Source organism: Entelurus aequoreus, linkage group LG27 (genome assembly GCF_033978785.1).
Source record: "Entelurus aequoreus isolate RoL-2023_Sb linkage group LG27, RoL_Eaeq_v1.1, whole genome shotgun sequence".
Lineage (NCBI taxonomy): Eukaryota > Metazoa > Chordata > Actinopteri > Syngnathiformes > Syngnathidae > Entelurus > Entelurus aequoreus.
Genome location: NC_084757.1, coordinates 18,996,628 through 19,020,344, shown reverse-complemented (window position 1 = coordinate 19,020,344; position 23,717 = coordinate 18,996,628). Strand labels below are relative to the sequence as shown.

The 23,717-nt window shown below is 35.9% G+C and overlaps 1 protein-coding gene across 1 annotated transcript; it reads left to right on the top strand.

Annotated features, from left to right (window-relative positions):
* LOC133644669 (ras-related protein Rab-11B-like) lies at positions 1-9,877 on the top strand. The gene is made up of 5 exons (XM_062039348.1): positions 1-168; positions 6,547-6,742; positions 6,817-7,010; positions 9,081-9,161; positions 9,338-9,877. The coding sequence occupies exons 1-5, from the start codon at positions 129-131 to the stop codon at positions 9,472-9,474; spliced, it is 648 nt and encodes a 215-aa protein (XP_061895332.1). The 5' UTR covers positions 1-128; the 3' UTR covers positions 9,475-9,877.
* The last annotated feature ends 13,840 nt before the right edge of the window (positions 9,878-23,717 follow it).

Here is a 23,717-nt window from a genome sequence, read left to right as displayed (position 1 = left end):
AAGAATGCTTGCCGACTGTCATTAAAACCAAGGAAGAAGAAGAAAAATAAGAGGAAGAAGTGGAAAAAGAAGAAGAAAAATAGGAGCGTGTCTGGCACAACGAAGAGGTTGCTTTTGTCAAGCACAAAATGGGGAACAGAGACGATGAATATGATTTCTTGTTTAAAGGTAAACTGTCAGATATATTTGTGTTGCTTCATGTGACGAGCTAAGTGTCAGTTCGCACGGGCGCTAACTAGCATCAGTCAGCAGCTGGTGGTGGCAGCTGACGCTAGCTGCGGTTTTCTCCTTTACAACGTCGTGTGGTTAATGTTAAACATGTCATCATCTATTTACGTCACATTATAGACTTCTGGTGACATTCAGTGCCCTTATTGGTCTAAAAGTGCTGTCTTTTGCTCCTTTTTCTGGGTTGGACTGGCGTTGACAAGACCGGAAGCTACCTGCTAGTGCAGAGGTCGGCAACCCAAAACGTTAAAAAGAGCCATATTGGACCAAAAATACAAAAAACTCATCTGTCTGGAGCCGCAAAAAATTAAAAGCCGTAAATAAGTCTTATAATGAAGGCAACACATGACTTTAGTGTCTATAATAGCCTACCTTAAGAAAGTCAATGACTTCACTATGAAAGTGGGTGACATTGTTATCACCAGGAAAGATGAGGTCACCTTCCTAGGTTCCATTCTAGAGGCTAATCTTTCCTGTGATAAAATGGCAACCAAGGTAATCAAAAAGGTCAACAAAAGCACCATGAAGATTCTAGCGGGAACTCTCGTTCAACCCTTTTTCGATTACGCTTGCACCTCCTGGTACCCTAGCACTTCCAAAACCCTCAAATCTAAACTCCAAACATCTCAGAACAAGCTAGTCAGGTTACTGCTAGACCTCCACCCCAGATCCCACCTCACTCCTACCCACTTCTCCAAAGTGGGCTGGCTCAGGGTGGAGGACAGAGTAAAACAACTTGCACTGAGCCTAGTCTATGAAATCCGCTACACCTCCCTGATACAGAAGTACATGTCAAACTACTTCCTTAACGTAAATGACCGCCATAACCACAACACCAGGGGGAGCTCCACTAACCACGTTAAACCCAGATTCCGAACTAACAAAGGTCTTAACTCATTCTCTTTTTATGCCACATCAATGTGGAATGCGCTCCCAACAGGTGTAAAAGAAAGGGCATCTCTATCCTCCTTCAAAACCGCAATAAATGTACACCTCCAGGCAACTTCGACCCTAAACTAACACCCTCTCCGGATTGTAAATAATCAAATGTAGATACTTTTTCTTATGCTTTCTGATCTCTCTCTCTCTATGTTCACTACTTGCTGTACATATCCTACCAAGTCAGACCTACACTGTTTCAATGTCCATTTCTCTGTTCTCAATTGTTGATGACTGAAGTGATGATAACGACCAAACCTAACCCCTCTCCACATCCCACACCCCGGATTGTAAATAATGTAAATAATTCAATGTATATACTCTGATGATTATCTTGTGTGATGACTGTATTATGATGATAGTATATATCTGATAGTATATATCTGTATCATGAATCAATTTAAGTTGACCCCGACTTACACAAGTTGAAAAACGTATTCGGGTGTTACCATTTAGTGGTCAATTGTACGGAATATGTACTTCACTGTGCAATCTACTAATAAAAGTTTCAATCAATTAGTCTATCAAAATGCCTATGTATTGCAGGCTGATGCAAATCTTCGTTGACAGAAATGTTGAAATGTTATATTTATTCTACACATTTTTACAACATTAGAAACCATTAGTACATCAGAGGCTACTCAGACGGTGAAATAACTCCTGAAAATTACTGGCTTTAATGGCAAATTTAAAGAAAACTGCAGGCTGTCTTCTTTTAATAGATTTATTACAATCTTTGGCAAGCTAGGTAATGTTTGCTGTGGTCTGGAACAACATGGCACACAAACAACTATCTGAAATGCAGTCAATATTACATAGAGATAATGTGTCATGACACATGCAAAACTAAATTATATACAAAGAAAATACAAGTTATTAAATTAGCTCAAATATAGCTACAAATGAGGCATAATGATGCAATATCTCCATACAGCTAGCATAAATAGCATGTTAGCATTGATTAGCTTGCAGTCATGCATTGATTGATTGATTGAGACTTTTATTAGTAGATTGCACAGTACAGTACATATTCTGTACAATTGACCACTATATGGTAACACCCGAATACGTTTTTGAACTTGTTTAAGTCGGGGTCTACGTTAATCAATTCATGCACTGACCAAATATGCCTGATTAGCACTCCAACAAGTCAATAACATCAACAAAGCGCACCTTTGTGAATTCAAGCACAGCATAAAAGGTTTGGTGGACAAAATGAGACAAAGGAGTGGAAGATTTTACATGTAATAGCCTATCTTTTTTTAAAAAAAAATTTGTTTTTACACTTTGTAGCTTTTTGAGAATTTAACAAATGTAAACTGCGTTACAAATGCAATTTATTATTATTATTATTATTTAAACAAACTGTTGCGCGCGTCACAGTCCACACTATGGTGAGTTCAAGAACTGCCGAAATTAGTAGGACAAAACGATGTTCACCAAATACTCTCATCAGTGAAGCATACACACAAACATATTAAACAGTGGGCTTTCTAACAATTAGGAAGGTTTGTGTCATGTTTGTCCTCAAACAAAAAACATGCTAAAACCAAAAAAATATTCCCCCATCTTTTTCATTTTCAGGCCTTTTTTTAAAAATGCTCCAAGGAGCCACTAGGGCGGCACTAAAGAGCCGCTTGTGGCTCACTCCCGTGCTAGGGGAATGGACTGACTTCGAATACACAGTCACTGTATTATTGTATAGGTAATGCAGTTTACAAAGACACATCTACTATGGAGGAAATACTGTATTGTCAAAATGACACTGGTATAATAAGTTTGTAAGCTGCCAGTGATTACTTTTTTGGTTCAAATATGTTGCCTGAGGCAGTGGAAATGCCTGTTAAGTTTTACTCTCCCAATATGTATCCAGGACACAGACTAGACATGATGTTTACAAATATATTTACTAAAATAATTTAATCTGAACAATGAATTGAAAAGCCATCAAATGTAATTTGTGAAATGTTAAGCCAGAATTTTTAAACATTTCAATGTGTGACTTGCAGAAAAAAGAATTATTCTGAGTGGTGTTTTTTGTATTACTTTCTCAACGTTGCTATCCATTTGGTCCATAAAATTGCTGCTGAGCCTACCCTGGAGTTCTCTGGAATTCCCAATTTTCCAGACCTATCACAAAATCGATCTGTTTTGGCGGTAACCCAACACAATTTAACTTATAGTAGCAGGGTTTTTTTTAATGCAGCTGCCGTCCCTCCCCTGACCTTTATTAGCGCTCCGATCCCCCAAACTTTATTTATCCATTTTTGGCTTTGACATAACTGCTGTTGCCTTAGCACTTTTAAAAATAAACAGCCCTTTGAGACACTTGTGATTTACGGCTATATAAATAAACATTGATTGATTGATTGATTTAAAAATGAATCTTTCTCGAGCTGCTGTGCCACACCAGAAGTTCTCTGGCACCCCACCCCTTAAAGGCCTACTGAAACCCACTACTACCGACCACGCAGTCTGATAGTTTATACATCAATGATGAAATCTTAACATTGCAATACGGCCGGGTTAACTTATAAAGTGCAATTTTAAATTTCCCGGCAAACTTCCGGCTGAAAACGTTTCGATATGATGACGTTTGCGCGTGACGTCAATCGTTGAAGCGGAAGTATTCGGAGCCCATTGAATCCAATACAAAAAGCTCTGTTTTCATCTCAAAATTCCACAGTATTCTGGACATCTGTCTTGGTGAATCTTTTGCAATTTGTTTAATGAACAATGGAGACTGGAAATAAGAAAGTTGTAGGTGTATTAGCGGCGGTCTACAGCAACACAATCAGGAGACTTTGAGATGGATAGCAGACGCGCTAGCCGCCGACCTCACCTTGACTTCCTCCGTCTTCGGGCCGCCGACCGCATCGGTGATCGGGTGAAATCCTTCGTCGTACCGTCGATCGCTGGAACGCAGGTGAGCACGGGTCGTGATGAGCAGATGAGAGCTGGCGTAGGTGCAGAGCTAATGTTTTTAGCATAGCTCTGTCGAGGTTCCGTAGCTAAGTTAGCTTCAATGGCGTCGTTAGCAACAGCATTGCTAAGCTTCGCCAAGCTGGAAAGCATTAACCGTGTAGTTACATGTCCAGAGTTTGGTAGTATTGTTGATTTTCTGTCTATCCTTCCAGTCAGGGGTTTATTTATTTTGTTTCTATCTGCATTTAAGCCCGATGCTATCACGTTAGCTCCGTAGCTAAAGTCCTTCGCCAATGTATTGTCGTGGAGATAAAAGTCACTGTGAATGTCCATTTTGCGTTCTCGACTCTCATTTTCAAGAGGATATAGTATCCGAGGTGGTTTAAAATACAAATCCGTGATCCACAATAGAAAAAGGAGAAAGTGTGGAATCCAATGAACCCTTGTACCTAAGTTACGGTCAGAGCGAAAAAAGATACGTCCTGCACTGCACTGTAATCCTTCACTCTAATGTTCCTCATCCACAAAATCTTTCATCCTTGCTCAAATTTATGGGGTAATCGTCGCTTTCTCGGTCCGAATCTCTCTCGCTGCATTGTAAACAATGGGGAAATGTGAGCAGCCCTTCCTCCTCTGACGTCGCGCTACTTCTGGTACAGGCAAGGCTTTTCTTTATCAGCGACCAAAAGTTGCGAACTTTATCGTCGACGTTCTCTACTAAATCCTTTCAGCAAAAATATTGCAATATCGCGAAATGATCAAGTATGACACAGAATGGATCTGCTATCCCCGTTTAAATTTAAAAAATTCATTTCAGTAGGCCTTTAAATACATATTAGCTTTTTTTTACGTAACTAAAGTTGTATAAATGGGCATAAAAAAAATGTTTTCTCAAGCTGATCCTCCTTCCCCTGAAGTCCAATGGCACCTGTAGTCACCATATGCATACATTTTTGCTTCAACATTAATACAATCTTTTTTATGTATATACACAAATTCCCTTTTTTTTAAAGCTGCTACACCTCACCTGATGTCCCCTAGCTCCACAGAATCTATTCAAATATAAATTGATATTGTCTTTATATAGGCTGAAAAATGGACTCAGGTCATGTATGGGAAGCGTGTGTAATATTACAGCTACAGTATAACTTGCAGGATTTGTTGCGACTTTTCTCTGCTACCCGAGCTGTTAATTAACTGCTCATTTAATCTGAAAATGTTTCGTTGAACTTAATTCCCTTTAGGTAAACCTACTGTTAATTCAACATAAAGAGATGTTGGTTGCACATTATTTGTGTTATTATTGTATTATTTTTATTTTTTAAAAAACAGCAAAAGTAGCAGGTAAATTTGTTAAAATGTTGGTAGTAGTACTTAATTGAAAATGTCTTGAATGTTGAAAATGTGAGCAGAAAAGGTTTCCACTTAATTCAACCCAAAGTGTTGTTTGTACTTTATTCAAATGAGATGTGAATGCATTGGCCATTAATTGTAGTTTACCTGCTTATGTGTACCCATAATTCAATTACCGTATACCTAATTTCATTATAAAAAAAAGGAATACAGGAATATCAGAAACTTCACCTGCCGTGTCCAATATCCAGTATTTATTTCACAGCAACACTGCTTGATTTTTTTTTTCTTTGCTAAAAAGTTACTGAATCGTTTTGGATTCTATCATTCTATTAAACTAATACCGTCCCTGAATCGTATCGGCAACATGAAATTATTATTTGAACCGAATCGTTGTTAAAACAATTTATTGCACCCCATTGACTAGTGATGCACCAAAAACTCGGCCACCAAACAAAGACGTTAATCACCAAACAGCACTGCCAAAACAGGATGTTGTGATGACGTAGGCAAGTTGCACGCGATTGTCTGGAGCGTTGGCAGCATGTCTGTGATGTGGACGTACTTTAATATATCCGAGATATACCTGCAGACAGCGACCTACAAAATTTAAAAATATTAAGAGGACAGTGGCAGCTTTTAAGGAGAGAATATGCAGCTGGAGCTGCAGCGCCAAGCAAGTGTGTTGTCAGGCTCACTGCAGCTCTCGCTGTTCGTCGTAGACATCAAGGGACAGAAGTAAAGAGTTCAGTTTCCCATAACACCAGAAAAGATGCTATATTTGTTGCTAGTCGTTTTTAATACAGAAACAGTGACTAAAAGGATTGGAGGATTGTTAATACTAATTAAAAACACAGATTTGTTTTTAAATATATGTATATTTTTAAACCCTTTTAAAGAAAATATATGCATCAACACCTATTATAAATCTTATGACATCATTGCCACAGATATATTGGAAATCAAAGGGAAACCCTAAACTAGTTTGTGATGACTCCTACCATTAACTCTGAAACAGGTGTGTCAGGCACTCCAATGAGTGTTTATTTACCAACGTTATGACTCATGAAATGTAGTCTGATATTATTTTATTTTTTATAGTCGTGCTTATAGGAGACTCTGGGGTGGGGAAGAGCAACCTCTTGTCCCGTTTCACGAGAAATGAGTTCAACCTGGAGAGCAAGAGCACCATTGGGGTGGAGTTTGCCACCCGCAGTTTACAGGTGGACAGCAAAACCATCAAGGCTCAGATTTGGGACACCGCCGGACAGGAGCGCTACAGAGCCATCACCTCGGCGTGAGTAATGTGTGTGTTGTTTTGGAACAAAAGAACAAAAGTTTAAAAAATGCAAAATGGCATATCGCCATCAGGTATTACCGCGGCGCAGTCGGGGCTCTGTTGGTTTACGACATCGCCAAACACCTGACATACGAGAATGTGGAGCGCTGGCTAAAGGAGCTAAGGGATCACGCCGACAACAACATCGTAATAATGCTGGTTGGCAACAAAAGCGACCTGCGACACCTCAGGGCCGTTCCCACTGACGAGGCTCGAGCTTTTGCAGGTAACACCCACAGACATGTTTGCTGAGATGACAACAAAAGTCCCAATTTTGAGGGAAGAAAGGTTATTTAGTTCTACTTCCAAAGTAGGGACTTCCAATTTCAAGATTACAATCATCCATTGTGCAAAAAAAATTGTTAGAATCGTACCAATTTGAAATTGTCCCTGCATAAGGCTAGAACACGTATGTGAACTGTCTAATCCATAAAATGCGTTCTTGCTCTGCACTTTCACGTCTCCACACCCTTGTTTACGTTGACGAAGATGCCAACATGTGTGACGTGTCTCATTTATCAACAGATATCGCCACTAAAGAACGCGCAGCAGTTCCTCAATGTTGTTAAAAGGGGGTGTAATTTGTGCAATGTGTTTGAACTAGGGCTATTAAGTGATTAAGATATTTAATTGTGATTAATCGCAGAGAGACAGCATTTTTTGTGTATAATAAGTGTGATCCACACCCTTGTTTACGTTGACGAAGATGCCAACATGTGTGACGTGTCTCATTTATCAACAGATATCGCCACTAAAGAACGCGCAGCAGTTCCTCAATGTTGTTAAAAGGGGGTGTAATTTGTGCAATGTGTTTGAACTAGGGCTATTAAGTGATTAAGATATTTAATTGTGATTAATCGCACAGAGACAGCATTTTTTGTGTATAATAAGTGTGATTCAGACATAACTTTCAAGTTTTTGATACTGTTAACAAGAGACAGGGCAATTTGTTTCATTTATGCAAATGTTTTCCTATTAAACATTATGCTTTTTTCAACAGCTCAGCACAATATAGACACAAAAAAAATACTGGGATTGCGAATTATTATCCCTTACATAATTTTTATTCCCTGCTGCTGGAGCGCTTGCATTCAAAGGGGTGATGGCAACACTCGAGTTTAGATACCAATTTAGTAACCTGACTCTTGCCAGATCCTTGTAGTTCGCCGAGCTCCACACAAGGGTCTGGGCTCGAGGGCAATGCAAACTCCTTTAAGATAGCAAAAAAGAATGAACCAATAAGGATCGCCGGGCGGGATTTCATAGATGTGACGTAGCGTCGCTCTCATCAGCGTCACGGGTTGATTTCGATGTGAGTCGTTAAAGTAGCACGTCATTCAAGATAACGGACAAGTGGTTTATCCAATCACATACAATGATTTGTTTACAAGGCCCTGCCTTCTGAAATACATTTCCTATTGAGAAGTCCCAGATCCTTGTGTGGAGCTCAGTGAACTACAACGATCTGGCGAGAGTCAGGTTACCAATTTAGTGCATTCATAACACAAAATCTTGATTGTCAAAGATATTTGTTAATGCAACCTTGGATATAAATAAGTGTTTCTGATATATTTTGCATTACATGTTGTACAACTTACCATAAATTCCAGACTTTAAGCCGCTCCTTTTTTAGTGGAAGAGCATCGAATTCTTCTGCCAGTTATTATACACAGCTGGCATCAATAGATAAGCAAATATAGATTATTTGCCGTAAATAGATATTTCTGATTGGACCAATTTAGTGACACACTTGATCTCTCACAGCACATACGGGGTTGGAAATCACTCTGTATTGCAATATATCTTCTCAAGTGACTCCTTTTAGAGTATTTGATTTTCCATCATTTAGTTGTCTTCAGCTTAAACGATGCGAACATTTGCTGTGAGGTTCTGTTTTGTGTGTTAAAATGTTCTCGTGTAAAGGCAGTGTTCACATCTTAACTTACAGGAATACTTTGTATTTTTTGTGGCTGAATAAAGCTGATTTTGCTTATGCATGTTAATCTTTTTGTTAACCATGTTAAGATGTTCAGAAAACAATTTTAAAGTTTCGTTCTAAAAAAAATGATTCATTAATCAGTTATTCTTTAAGCATTACACCTGATGTAATTAAACAGAATAAATAAAAAAACAGGTGTGTCAGACTCTCCAAACACTATAAAACACTAACCGCCACAATGTTTTAGGAAATTCTCTTACAAAATCAGGCTTTTAAGGCTGCAAAAAACTCAAAAGGCCCTTTATTGTCTTGTAGAAAACTGAATAAACTTAGTCTTGAATGTTGTCCCCTCATCAGAGAAGAACACATTGTCATTCATTGAGACGTCAGCGTTGGACTCGACAAACGTAGAAGAGTCCTTCAAGAGTATTTTATCAGGTGGGTTTGAGTTAAACACAAGAAACAATGGAAATTATTTTCATCCATTCCAGTGTAAAATTGTCACCATTGTTATAATTTCTTTGCTGCCATACAAGTGTAAAAATAAGTTAAAATACTATGTGTGAGGAAAGTTTATTTGACTTTTTGTTTTTGGCGGGGTGGGGTCACTGCAGAAATCTACCGCATCGTGTCACAGAAGCAGATAGCCGACAGGTGTTCACATGACGAGTCTCCCGGCAACAACGTCGTGGACATCAGCGTCCCGCCAACCACTGACGGCCACAAGAGCAACAAAATGCAGTGCTGCTAGAATGTGTGACCTTTGTCCCTCCTCTTCTCCTCATCCTCACCATCATCTGCCCTGACATTACCTCAGCTAAGCACTTTTGCCTTCCCTCCTCACTCTCTCACTACTTCGGCCACTAAAGACGTGCCCAGTAGCCTTTTGCGTTAAAGAATGTAAACGGTGTTGACTGAGCTTGCCATGAAGCATTTCAATTCTGACCACTAGATGGTGCTGTGCAAATCATGTATTGGCAGCCACTTCCCAGTGAGGCAGGCAGTATTATTGAAGTCTGTGTCTATTTATTGAAATACTATTGATAATAGTTGTCACTGTTTTGTTGATTTAATGAGTTGTCACTGTTTTGTTGAGTTAATGACTGATTATGTTTACAATAAAATAAAAAAGTCATCCCATCTTGTGCAATTTGCATATTTTACTAAATAGTGTTTAAAATCTAAACAGACCATTTTAAGGTCATTTCTGTTTGTTATGGTAGTTGTCATGTTAAGTGGTGTACTGTTTTGTCTTGTATATTTTTGATTTTTAAGTCGTTTTCAAAATCTTTCAGAGTAGGAAAAACTACGAACCAACAATGCAAATTGAAACCAATACATTTACCAGGTGGCAAAAACTTAAGTTATTCTGTATTTATTGTACTTTAATTTGTAAAGTGGTGCTAGAGTTAGCTTCAAAATTAGAGTTTGGACTATGATTAAGGTCAACAGTTTGGGTTGGGCTTGAGTTAAAGGCCTACTGAAATGAGATTTTCTTATTTAAACTGGGATAGCAGGTCCATTCTGTGTCATACTTGATCATTTCACGATATTGCCATATTTTTGCTGAAAGGATTTAGTAGAGAACATCGACGATAAAGTTTGCTTTTTTTCAGTAGGCCTTTAAGGTATGTTTTGGTGAGGGTTATGGTTGAGGTGATGGATGTGGTTAAGATTAGAATTAAGGCTTTGTGTTGTGGTTGCATTTCGTTGAGGGTTAGGGTTGGTTTCCAGATCAAATTAGGTTAGAGTTCTTATTTTTTTTCACAGTATTCTAGAAAACCTCCATCAATAACCTTTGAGTACATTTGCTTGAGTAGATTTTTAATTAAGTACTCTTTTCATCTCTGGTAGCTAGATTAACTTCCACGTTGTGGCCGTAGGTGTATGTCACACACATGAGAACACGCATATATCATTGACAGGCTTGGGGACCACCAGTCCTGAACTTTTCACTCTTAACACCTGTACATCTGGTCGTAAAACAGTGACAGGCTTCTCCCCCTGCTGTCATAACTGAAAGTATTTTTTCTCTTGGCCATGGCTAGAAGCTTTCCTTAGCCACTTCTTTTCAACACCCTGCTCCTGTGTGTTCAATGCCGCGGAGTAGGTGGACGGTTGCAAAACTGACATACATTCTACTGCAACTGGCAACATCATGGTTTCTCCAGCTAGCGTTGATACACTCTGTCGTCAGGTCTATGTTCTTCTTGAAAACCTTCTGTTTATTTGCAGCCATGGTAAAGTGAGCTCCACCACTACTATGATGGTCTTGTGTGGTCCAGACCACATGATCATGTCTTGACAAATGTGTGTCTTTGTCGGGGAGCTGGCTCTACTTTAGTTGATCCTGGCCAGGCCATCTGTGAGCTGTATTCACAATGTTTCCTCCATTATGCTGCATAAATTAATGTGTAAATATTACAAGTACTATGTATAAGTATTATGTTGAAATTAATACAATATTGAATAAATATAACATTAAAAAGGAAACCATACAGGTCAGTCATTAGAGGGGAACTGCATTTTTCTTGGAATTTTTCCTATCATTCACAATCCCTATGTAAGACACATGTTTATGTTTTTCATGCATTCTAACTCGTAAATAAACGCTAGTAAAAGTCAGCTAACAATGGAGGTAATGGGATTCATGATGTCATTGTATCGATTGCAATAAAGCCCTCTAAAAAACATCCAAAATTTGCCAACAATACTCCATTTACATGTTGTCACCTGAATATTATCCAAGTATTAGCAATATTGGTACTATAAACCCCAACGTTCAGGATGCTGCTATTGACATACTGAGCCTCTGGGTCTGTAAAAGTTAATTCTAGATTATAAACAATGCCTCTGACTTGTATAGTAGCCGATAGTAGAGCCGAGAAGTCGATCAACTTCGACATCCAAATTACACCCGGAGATGGCAAGTAATACTATTTTTTTTTTAAACTGTGAGGATTATGATTACTTTTTATCTCAATGGGAAAATATGAACATCCCATGAGTCGGCATCCCAATGAAAGCAGACATTGTACAGTAAGTCAATGTTCTACTGGTTGTAGTTTGTATTTCTTGTTCAGCACTGCATGATGCTTAGTTTTTCACTAAAGCTGCGTCTGTTTAGCACTTCTAAAACTTGTAGTTCATCCTCCGTATATTCAGGCTCAAATTTTTAAGATTCTGGGTCGTTTGTCCCAAAGTAGTCATCGTTGGCTCATGAAGTCTACCATGTTTAGTACTAGTTATTGTTATACGAAATAGCGAACGTTGTGATGTGTTTGTGAAATTAATACGCTTCTGTATGCTTAAAATGAGCAAAATACATAATATGAATGTACCTGTTACTTCATTACATATATATACCTACAGCGTGCATATAAAATGTTGATGGAGGGTTTCGGATGTTTTTAGAGCGCTTTATAGATGAAATAGAGCGAATCCCATTAGCTCCACGGTTAGCTTTTGCTCGCGTTTATGAAAGTGTTCTTGTCTTAAATAAGGATTGTGAATGGTAGGCAAAATTCCAAAAAAAAGTGCAGTTCCTCTGTAGAGTATTTGTTGGTTTGTTTTGCAAAGAGTTCTAAAATGTTGATAGCTAATTCTGAAAGAGGGCAACATAAATACAACTTTATTCCATCCTTTTAAGTGTCGAGGCCTCTTGATGTGACAAAACAGTAAACACACAGATAAGCAAAGCACTCATAAGCTCGTAAGACAGATGAGCTCCTGCCCATCCCCCCATTTGGCCCCCTTTCAATGCTAGGAGTTAAAAACAAAAACACTACACGATTAAAGGGTATTTTGTGGGACACCGAAGGCTTTAGTAAAGGACAATGAAAAATAATATCACATGGCCCTGCGATGATGTGGCATGTGTATTTTACACATACTGTATATCTTCCTGGGAACCAGCATCTTCTGCAGTGGACACTTGTTTTTGGTCTACTGCATTTTGGGGAAAATAGCTCTTTTATGCCAAACACACATGTCTGTCAATTATTACAAATGTTACTAAAATTAATACATTTACAAATGTAATAATTACCATTCACAAGAACATGTCTTTTTTTTTTTTTTAATGCATTCTAACTTGTAAAAAGTCGACGTGCATTGGAGCCATTGGAAGTCATGACGTCATTGCGTCTATTGCGTTTATTCCAAACATAATATTTTAAGCGCTACATTTAGGGGTGTATTGATCAGAGAGGCAACTTCCTTATGCTGCTATATTGTCATCAGCTGGTGAGCTGCTCTCTCGCCTCTGAGCTTGTGAAAGTTAATTTTAGATCATAAATCATGCCTCTCACCTTGATAGTAAAACGACGTGGACATTAACTGCGAAGTTGGTAAACTCTTACACCCAATTTAGACACGGAACGGCGAGACAGACACGCGAAAGACGTTGGTTTGCACCGACCCTCTTTTTTTTTACCCTTCGACGATTGAGTCGTTCTTCATCTAAACCGAAATATATCAACACCCTAACAGTCGGCATCCCAGTGAGAGCAGACATTGTACAGTAAGTGATGTTTTATTATGTTTTACTATGAAATTAATTTGCCGCCGTATGCTTAAAATGTTATTATGAATGTGCCTGTTACTACATTACTTATATATTTTAATGTGTGTGTATAAAAAACATTGATTAAAGTGTTTGGAGGTTTTTTTAAGCGCTTTATAAGCAGAACAGAGCTACTCCTATGGCTCCATTGTAAGCTGAGTTTTGCTTGCATTTATTTACTACTGTAGTTAGGATGCAAAATAAGAAAGAAAACATATGTTGTTGTCTTACATTCAGAGTGTGAATGATAGGCACAATTTAAAAAAAATTGCAGTTCCCAATTAATGTAGTGTCTCTTTGCGATGTCTCTTGCATGTCTCTCTGCAATTCTTCTCAGGCCACACTTGGACAACATATGGCTTCCATGCAGCTTGGAGCAGTGAATGCAGCTCTGAGCTGTTTGGCATTGGCAGAGAAAAGTATACGTTTTTCATGGGCACAACCCACATTCTGCTCGTCACACAAATCTACAATCCATTTTCTTCCGCTTGTCTGAGCAGTGTCTGTAGAGAAGCCCAGACTTCCCGGTGGACTCTGGACACCTCTTCCAGTAACACGGGAGGAAAACCAAGGCGTTCCTAGGCCAGCTGTGAGACATAATCCACACACCCCTGTGTCTCTGGGGCCTCTTTCCGGCTGGACATGCCTGAAAGGCCTCACAAGGGGGCATTCTCCCATCTCAACTGGTTCCGCTCGATTCGAGGGAGCAACGTCTCTACTCAGAGCTCCTCACCCTTTCTCAGGTAACTCATCTGCTAATCACAGTTTGGGTTGGTGACTTTATTTTTTTGCCCAAGCAAAAAGACCCCATATGCCTAACTGGTGTAGCACTCTGGAATCATGGGCACTCCCGGAAATATCCAAAACGAACATCCCAGAATTCTTCTTTTCCATTTACCTGCAAAATGATGGTGTTATCCTTTCCAGTTGTACAAACCCCGTTTCCATATGAGTTGGGAAATGGTGTTAGATGTAAATATAAACAAAATACAATGATTTGCAAATCCTTTTCAACCCATATTCAATTGAATGCACTACAAAGACAAGATATTTGTGTTCAAACTCATAAACTTTATTTTATTTTTTTTGCAAATAATAATTAACTTAGAATTTCATGGCTGCAACACGTGCCAAAGTAGTTGAGAAAGGGCATGTTCACCACTGTTGTTAAAAGGAAAGGCCATGGCCTTTCCTTTTAACAACACTCAGTAAACGTTTGGGAACTGAGGAGACACATTTTTTAAGCTTCTCAGGTAGAATTTTTTCCCATTCTTGCTTGATGTACAGCTTAAGTTGTTCAACAGTCCGGGGTCTCCGTTGTGGTATTTTAGGCTTCATAATGCGCCACACATTTTCAATGGGAGACAGGTCTGGACTACAGGCAGGCCAGTCTAGTACCCGCACTCTTTTACTATGAAGTCACGTTGATGTAACACGTGGCTTGGCATTGTCTTGCTGAAATAAGCAGGGGCGTCCATGGTAACGTTGCTTGGATAGCAACATATGTTGCTCCAAAACCTGTATGTACCTTTCAGCATTAATGGAGCCTTCACAGATGTGTAAGTTACCCATGTCTTGGGCACTAATACACCCCCATACCATCACAGATGCTGGCTTTTCAACTTTGCGCCTATAACAATCCGGATGGTTCTTTTCCTCTTTGGTCCGGAGGACACGACGTCCACATTTTCCAAAAACAATTTGAAATGTGGACTCGTCAGACCACAGAACACTTTTCCACTTTGTATCAGTCCATCTTAGATGAGCTCAGGCCCAGCGAAGCCGACTGCGTTTCTGGGTGTTGTTGATAAACGGTTTTTGCCTTGCATAGGAGAGTTTTAACTTGTACTTACAGATGTAGCAACCAACTGTAGTTACTGACAGTGGGTTTCTGAAGTGTTCCTGAGCCCATGTGGTGATATCCTTTACACACTGATGTCGCTTGTTGATGCAGTACAGCCTGAGGGATCGAAGGTCATGTGCTTAGCTGCTTACATGCAGTGATTTCTCCAGATTCTCTGAACCCTTTGATGATATTACAGACCGTAGATGGTGAAATCCCTAAATTCCTTGCAATAGCTGGTTGAGAAAGGTTTTTCTTAAACTGTTCAACAATTGGCTTACGCATTTGTTGACAAAGTGGTGACCCTCGCCCCATCCTTGTTTGTGAATGACTGAGCATTTCATGGAATCTACTTTTATACCCAATCATGGCACCCACCTGTTCCCAATTTGCCTGTTCACCTGTGGGATGTTCCAAATAAGTGTTTGATGAGCATTCCTCAACTTTATCAGTATTTATTGCCACCTTTCCCAACTTCTTTGTCACGTGTTGCTGGCATCAAATTCTAAAATTAATGATTATTTGCAAAAAAAAAAATGTTTTATCAGTTTGAACATCAAATATGTTGTCTTTGTAGCATATTCAATTGAATATGGGTTGAAAGGGATTTGCAAATCATTGTATTCAGTTTATATTTACATCTAACACAATTTCCCAACTCATATGGAAACGGGGTTTGTAACTTGGTCGTGTCAGGGATCACCGGCTGAAGAGGAAGCAGATGGTTATATTGCAGAATAAATATTTATTTTGGCTCCATTTGAACATTAAATTGCTTTTTAATAAAACAGTTGGAAAATCTTCAGTACGCAAAACATAGATAAAAACAACAGATAACTTTTTCAGTCTCAGTGAAAGACCACCTGCACGTCTATGATTTCATTAACCTCATCAAACTAATGACACTGTCATGTTCCAGCTAAACGCTTGTAGCTCAAAGGTCCCTGATGACGATTTGAGGAAGAAAATTGATGGAAGGTCTTGAAAATTTTGAGACAGCAAGCAGTTGTTTACATGTCATTTTATAGTTTCAATTTGTTAAATTGTGATATAATCTACTAGTTTAATTTATTAGTGTTTGTTGTATGTGATATAATCTACTAGTGTAATGAATTAGTGTTTGTTGTATGTGATATAATCCACTAGTTTAATGTATTAGTGTTGTATATGACATAATCTACTTGTTTAATGTATGTGTTGTACGTGACATAATCTACCGTATTTTTCGGACTATAAATCGCTCCGGAGTATAAATTGCACCGGCCGAAAATGCACAACAAAGAAGGAAAAAAACATACCAACAGTACTTGGTATCAATGTAGCTTGTGACTTTTACATCATCTCAATGCTACCCACACCAAGAACACAGACCACACCAAGTATTAATATGGACATGTTACAGAAGATCCTCCAACATCAACAAAAAGAACTGGACATGTGTGAGTATCAAGAGCACACCACAACAGAGACTGATATGGACATAGACCCTGATAATAATTGTTTCTCTGCGATTGTTAAAAACTGTAATTATTTTACCCGCGAACAATATAAAAACAGTGTAAAATCAGAAGATAGTCTATATATAATACATTTCAATAGTCGAAGCATGTACACTAACTTTGAGGCTATCAAGGATTACTTGAAAGAATTTAGTCATCCATTTACCATTGTTGCAATCACTGAAACCTGGTTTAACAGTGATAAAGGTATTGATTTTAGCCTGAATGACTATGAATTAACATACATAAACAGAATAAATAAAATAGGAGGAGGGGTCGCATTGTACATTCAAAAATCTGTTACATTTAAAGTTTTAACAAACATGACCATAGCAGTCGATGGATTATTTGAATGTTTAACAGTGGAAATCCTAAATGACAAAAAGACAAATATCTTCATGAGCTGTGTATACCGGGCACCTGGTTCAAGCATAGAAACTTTCATTGAGTTTTCCTCTGTGAACCAAAAAAAACATTTATCTGTGGTGATTTTAACATTGATTTGTTAAACTCAACCAAGCAAAAACATGTTTATGACTTCATTGACACAATGTACAGCTTGTCTCTATATCCAACCATAACCAAACCAAGCAGAATAACAACACATAGTGCCACAATCATTGACAACATTTTTACAAACATTATGGGAAATCAAGTCACCAGTGGCCTATTTATATTAAGATTAAAGATTAAAGTACCAATGATTGTCACACACACACTAGATGTGGTGAAATTTGTCCTCTGCATTTGTCCCATCCCCTTGGGGAGCAGTGGGCAGCAGCGGCGCCGCGCCCGATTGTATGTGATATCACTGACCATTTACCTGTTTTTACTTTATATAACTGTCATCTCAAGAAAACCAAAGACACTATGGCAAAAATCTCTAAACGAATAACAACTGAGGAAACAATCTGTGCCCTAAACAATAGTTTAGCAGTTCAGGATTGGACTTCAGTATACAGAGAACCTAATGTGGACAGTGCTTATTGTAATTTTTTAGACATCTTTACTTCCCTGCATAATAAACATTGCCCCGTAAAAGAATATTTTATAAAAGGAAAAAATAAAAATAGCCCTTGGATCACAAAAGGGATAATTAATGCCTGTAAAAAGAAAAACAATCTCTACAAACTTATCATCAAAATAAAAACAAAAGAAGTCGAACAACGATACAAGAAGTACAAAAATAAATTAACTGATATTATAAGAACAAGCAAACGGTTATATTATCAAAAAAAACTATATGAAAACAAAAATAATATAAAAGGAACTTGGGATGTTTTGAATAGTCTAATAAAACAAGGATATTCCAAGTTGACATATCCTGATTACTTTATTGATGAAAACGGTGAAGATTATAATATGAGTAATGTAGTAAACAAGTTCAATAGTTTTTTTGTAAATGTTGGTCCTAAATTGGCTGTTGATATCCCAGACAATGGAGTTACAAAATCAACTATTGAACAGAATTCTTCGTCATTCTTCCTCTCAGCTACAAATGAGCAGGAAGTGACAAACATTGTGCGGAAGTGACTGCCATGATATCAACATGATATTGGTTTAAAAGGTTATCCTGAATATTGTAAAACCATTAACTTATTTATGTAATTTATCATTCCAGACTGGCTGCTTTCCAAGTCAAATGAAAATCGCTAAAGTAACTCCGCTCTTCAAAAGTGACAGCAAACACGCTTTCACCAAGTACAGACCAATCTCTCTTTTGCCTCAGTTCTCAAAAATCTTAGAGAAACTATTTAACTCTCGATTTGAATCTTTTCTTGAGAAGCATCATATAATCAATGACGGTCAGTATGGCTTTAGGTCCAAAAGAACAACTTCAATGGCAATAACTGAAGCTATTGAGGAAATTACTAATGCACTGGAGCATAAAAGATATGCAGTTGGTATTTTTATTGACCTAAAGAAAGCATTTGATACCATTAATCATTCAATTCTACTAGATAAAATGGGAAGATATGGAATTAGGGGGCTGGCTGGTGACTGGTTAAAAAGTTATTTAACAGGGAGGGTACAGTTTGTTAAAATGGGTAAATTTTTATCTGATAGTCTTGGCATTGCTTGTGGTGTCCCCCAAGGGTCCGTGTTGGGGCCAAAACGGTTTAATGTATATATTAATGATATGTTATCCAAAATACTGAAATGTATACTTTTTGCAGACGACACAAACTTATTCTACAGTAGTGATGACTATAATGAGCTCATAAATACAGTAAACACAGAACTAAACATAGTAAAAAAAATGGATGGACACAAATAAATTATCTTTGAATATAAATAAAACTAAGATAGTAATGTTTGGAAATCGCAACATAACGTCTGAACAGAAAATAAGTATTGATGGTACCCTAATTTAAATCGTAAATGAGAATACATTTTTGGGAGTAATAATTGATAGTAAACTATCATGGAAACCTCATGTCAGACACATTAAAACAAAAATCTCCAAAAGCCTCTCAATTATAAACAAAGCAAAACTATACCTCAATGAAAATGCACTCCGTACTCTATACTGCACCTTGGTACTGCCATACCTTAAATACTGTGTTGAAGTATGGGGGAATACTTACCACAACACAATTCATCCTCTGATCATATTACAGAAAAGAGCAGTACGGATCATTCACAACGTTGGTTATTTAGAACATACTCATAATCTGTTTATGCAATCAAAGTTGCTCAAATTTGATGACCTTGTTAAATATTCTACATTAATAATCTTATATAAAGCTTTTAACAAATTATTGCCACCTAATCTACAACGTTTTTTTATAAGACGAGTGCAAGCTCATAACTTGAGAGGCTTTGGATTTTCTTATTGCCGAGAGCTCAAACCACTCGTAAACGTTTTTGTGTGTCTGTATGCGGAGTAAAACTATGGAACAAACTGGACTTACAACACAAGCAATGCCAAACTATTAATCGATTTAAACTATTATACAAACATGGGGTCTGGTTCAAATATAGAGATGAGGGTCTTTAATTTGACCTGCTGCTATACTCTGTCTCAAAGTGTTAACATGTGCTCAATGTTTCCTTACCATTATTGCTATGTTGTCTATTACCATTATTGCTAGATGTCTATTACCATTGTTGGTATATTCATTATTCCTACATTGTTGATACAAATGATTGTTACAGTGTAATAATTATTGTTACCTGTGGTAATGCCACTATGATACAACATCTGTATTATAATCCTTGAACAAAGTGAGAGTGAAACTCATGTGAATAATCACTGAATGGAGAACTGGGGGTGGGATTAAATAAGTTATCTTCTTCCCACTCCCTTTCAGGCAAAACTGGACAATAAGGCACTATATTAATTTATATTATTATGTTTTGTCAACCTGTACGTCTTTGTCATTGCCTGAAATAAATAAATAAATGATATATACGTCGCACTTTTGGGGGAAATTTATTTGATAAAATCCAACACCAAGAATAGACATTTGAAAGGCAATTTAAAATAAATAAAGAATAATGAACAACAGGCTGAATAAGTGTACGTTATATGACGCATAAATAACCAACTGAGAACGAAATATTAATATTAAATATTAATAACAGAAAAAAACAACCCTTTTCTGCGAATGAGTGTGAATGAGTGTTTTTTGGGTTGGTGCACTAATTGTAAGTGTATCTTGTGTTTTTTATGTTGATTTAATAATTTAAAAAAAAATATATATATATATATATATATATATATATATATATATATGTACTTTTTTTTTTTTTTTTTTACTTACTACTGTTGTATGTGATATAATCTACTAGTTTAATTTATGAGTTGAATGTGTTATAATCTACTAATTTAATGTATTAGTGTTGTATGTGATATAATCTAGTTTAATGTATGTGTTGTATGTGTTATAATCTACTAATTTAATGTATTAGTGTTGTATGTGATATAATCTAGTTTAATGTATGTGTTGTATGTGATATAATCTAGTTTAATGTATTAGTGTTGTATGTGATATAATATTGTTTAATGTATTTGTGTTGTGTATGATATAATCTACTTGTTTAATATATGTGTTGTATGTGATATAATCCACTAGTTTAATGGTTTAGTGTTGCCTGATATAATATAATAGTGTAATGTATGTGTTGTATGTGATATAATCTAGTTTAATGTATGTGTTGTATGTGTGATATAATATAATAGTGTAATGTATGTGTTGTATGTGATATAATCTAGTTTAATGTATGTGTTGTATGTGTGATATAATATAATAGTGTAATGTATGTGTTGTATGTGATATAATCTAGTTAATGAATGTGTTGTATGTGTGATATAATATAATAGTGTAATGTATGTGTTGTATGTGATATAATCTAGTTAATGAAAGTGTTGTATGTGATACAATCTACTAGTTTAATGTATGTAGTGTATGTGATATAATCTAGTTTAATGTATTAGTGTTGTATGTGATATATTTTATTTTAATGTTTGTGTTGCCTGATATAATATAATAGTGTAATGCATGTGTTGTATGTGATATAATACTTCAATGTTTTAGAGTTGTTTGTGATATAATCTAGTTTAATGTATTTGTGTTGTATATGACATAATGTACTTGTTTAATGTATGTGTTGTATGTGATATAATCTACTAGTTTAATGGTTTAGTGTTGTATGTGATATAATCTAGTTTGATGTATGTGATATAATGTAGTTTAATGTATGTGTTGTATGTGATATAATCTATTAGTTTAATGTATGTGTTGGCTGTGATATAATCTACTAGTTAATTTATTAGTGTTATATGCAAGATAATATTCTATTTTAATGTATTAGTGTTGTATGTGATATTAAACTAGTAGATTATATCACATACAACACTAATGTGTTGTATGTGATATAATCTACTAGTTTAATGTATCAGTGTTGTATGTGATACAATCTACTAGTTTATTGTATTAATGCTGTATGTGATATAATCTACTACTACTATAATGTATTAGTGCTGTATGTGATATAAATATAGTTTAATGTATACAATCTACTAGTTTAATGTGTTAGTGTTGTATTCGATACAATCTACTAGTTTAATGTATCAGTGTTGTATGTGACAATCTACTAGTTTAATGTATCAGTGTTGTATGTGACAATCTACTAGTTTAATGTATCAGTGTTGTATGTGACAATCTACTAGTTTAATGTATCAGTGTTGTATGTGACAATCTACTAGTTTAATGTATCAGTTTTGTATGTGACAATCTACTAGTTTAATGTATCAGTGTTGTATGTGACAATCTACTAGTTTAATGTATCAGTGTTGTATGTGACAATCTACTAGTTCAATGTATCAGTGTTGTATGTGACAATCTACTAGTTTAATGTATCAGTGTTGTATGTGATACAATTTACTAGTTGAATACATGTTTTGTATGAATGTATTGGTGTTGTATGTGATATAATCTAATAGTGTAATGTATGTGTTGTGTGTGATATAATCTACTAGTTTAATGTATGTGTTTGTTATAATCTTCTAATTGGATTTATTAGTGTTATGTGATATAATCTACTACTTCAACGTATGTGTTGTTTGTGATATAATCTTCTAGTTTAATTCATTAGCGTTGTATGCGATACAATCTTTTTTATTGTACTAGTGTTGTATGTGATATAATCTAGTTCAATGTATTAGTGTTGTATGATATTATCTAGTGTAATGTGTTGTAGGTGATATAATATAATAGTGTAATGTATGTGTTGTATGTGATATAATCTAGTTTACTGTATTAGTGTTGTATGTGATATAATCTACTTGTTTAATGTATGTGTTGTATGTGATATAATCCACTAGTTTAATGGTTTAGTGTTGCCTGATATAATATAATAGTGTAATGTATGTGTTGTATGTGATATAATCTAGTTCAATGTATGTTTTGTATGTGTGATATAATGTATGTGTTGTATGTGATATAATAGTTTAATGTTTTAGAGTTGTTTGTGATATAATCTAGTTTAATGTATTTGTGTTGTATATGACATAATCTACTTGTTTAATGCATGTGTTGTATGTGATATAATCTAGTTTAATGAATGTGTTGTATGTGATATAATATAGTTTAATGTTGTAGAGTTGTGATATAATCTAGTTTAATGTATTTGTTGTATATGACACAATCTACTTGTTTAATGTATGTGTTGTATGTGATATAATCCACTAGTTTAAGTTTAGTGTTGCCTGATATAATAGTGTAATGTATGTGTTGTATGTGATATAATCTAGTTTAATGTATGTGTTGTATGTGTGATATAATATAATAGTGTAATGTATGTGTTGTATGTGATATAATCTAGTTTAATGTATGTGTGATATAATAGTGTAATGTGTTGTATGTGATATAATCTAGTTTAATGAATGTGTTGTGTCATACAATCTACTAGTTTAATGTATGTAGTGTATGTGATATAATGTAGTTTAATGTATTAGTGTTGTATGTGATATCTATCATTTTAATGTTTGTGTTGCCTGATATAATATAATAGTGTAATGAATGTGTTGTGTCATATAATCTACTAGTTTTATGTATTAGTGTTGTATGTGATATAATCTACTAGTTTAATGTATGTGTTGTCTGTGATATAATCTACTAGTTTAATGTATTAGTGTTGAATGTGATATAATCTACTAGTTTTGTTATAATCTATTAATTGGAATTATTAGTGTTTGTGATATAATCTAATTTAATTTATTACTGTTGTATGGGATACAATCTATTTTATTGTATTGTGTTGTATGTGCTATAATGTAGTTTGTTGTGTGATATAATAGTTTAATGTGTTGTATGTGATATAATCTACTAGTTTAATGTATTAGTATTTGTTGTATGTGATATAATCTACTAGTTTAATGGTTTAGTGTTGTATGTGATATAATAGTGTAATGTATATGTTGTATGTGATATAATCTAGTTTAATGTATTTGTGTTGTATAATCTACTACAGTATATACTGAGGGTCTCTCATGTATTCTACGGCCAATTGATTGAAGATAATGATGCCTGAAAACAACCCTGAGTAGTCGAGGTTTGGGAAATACAAAGCTGTTTATTTCC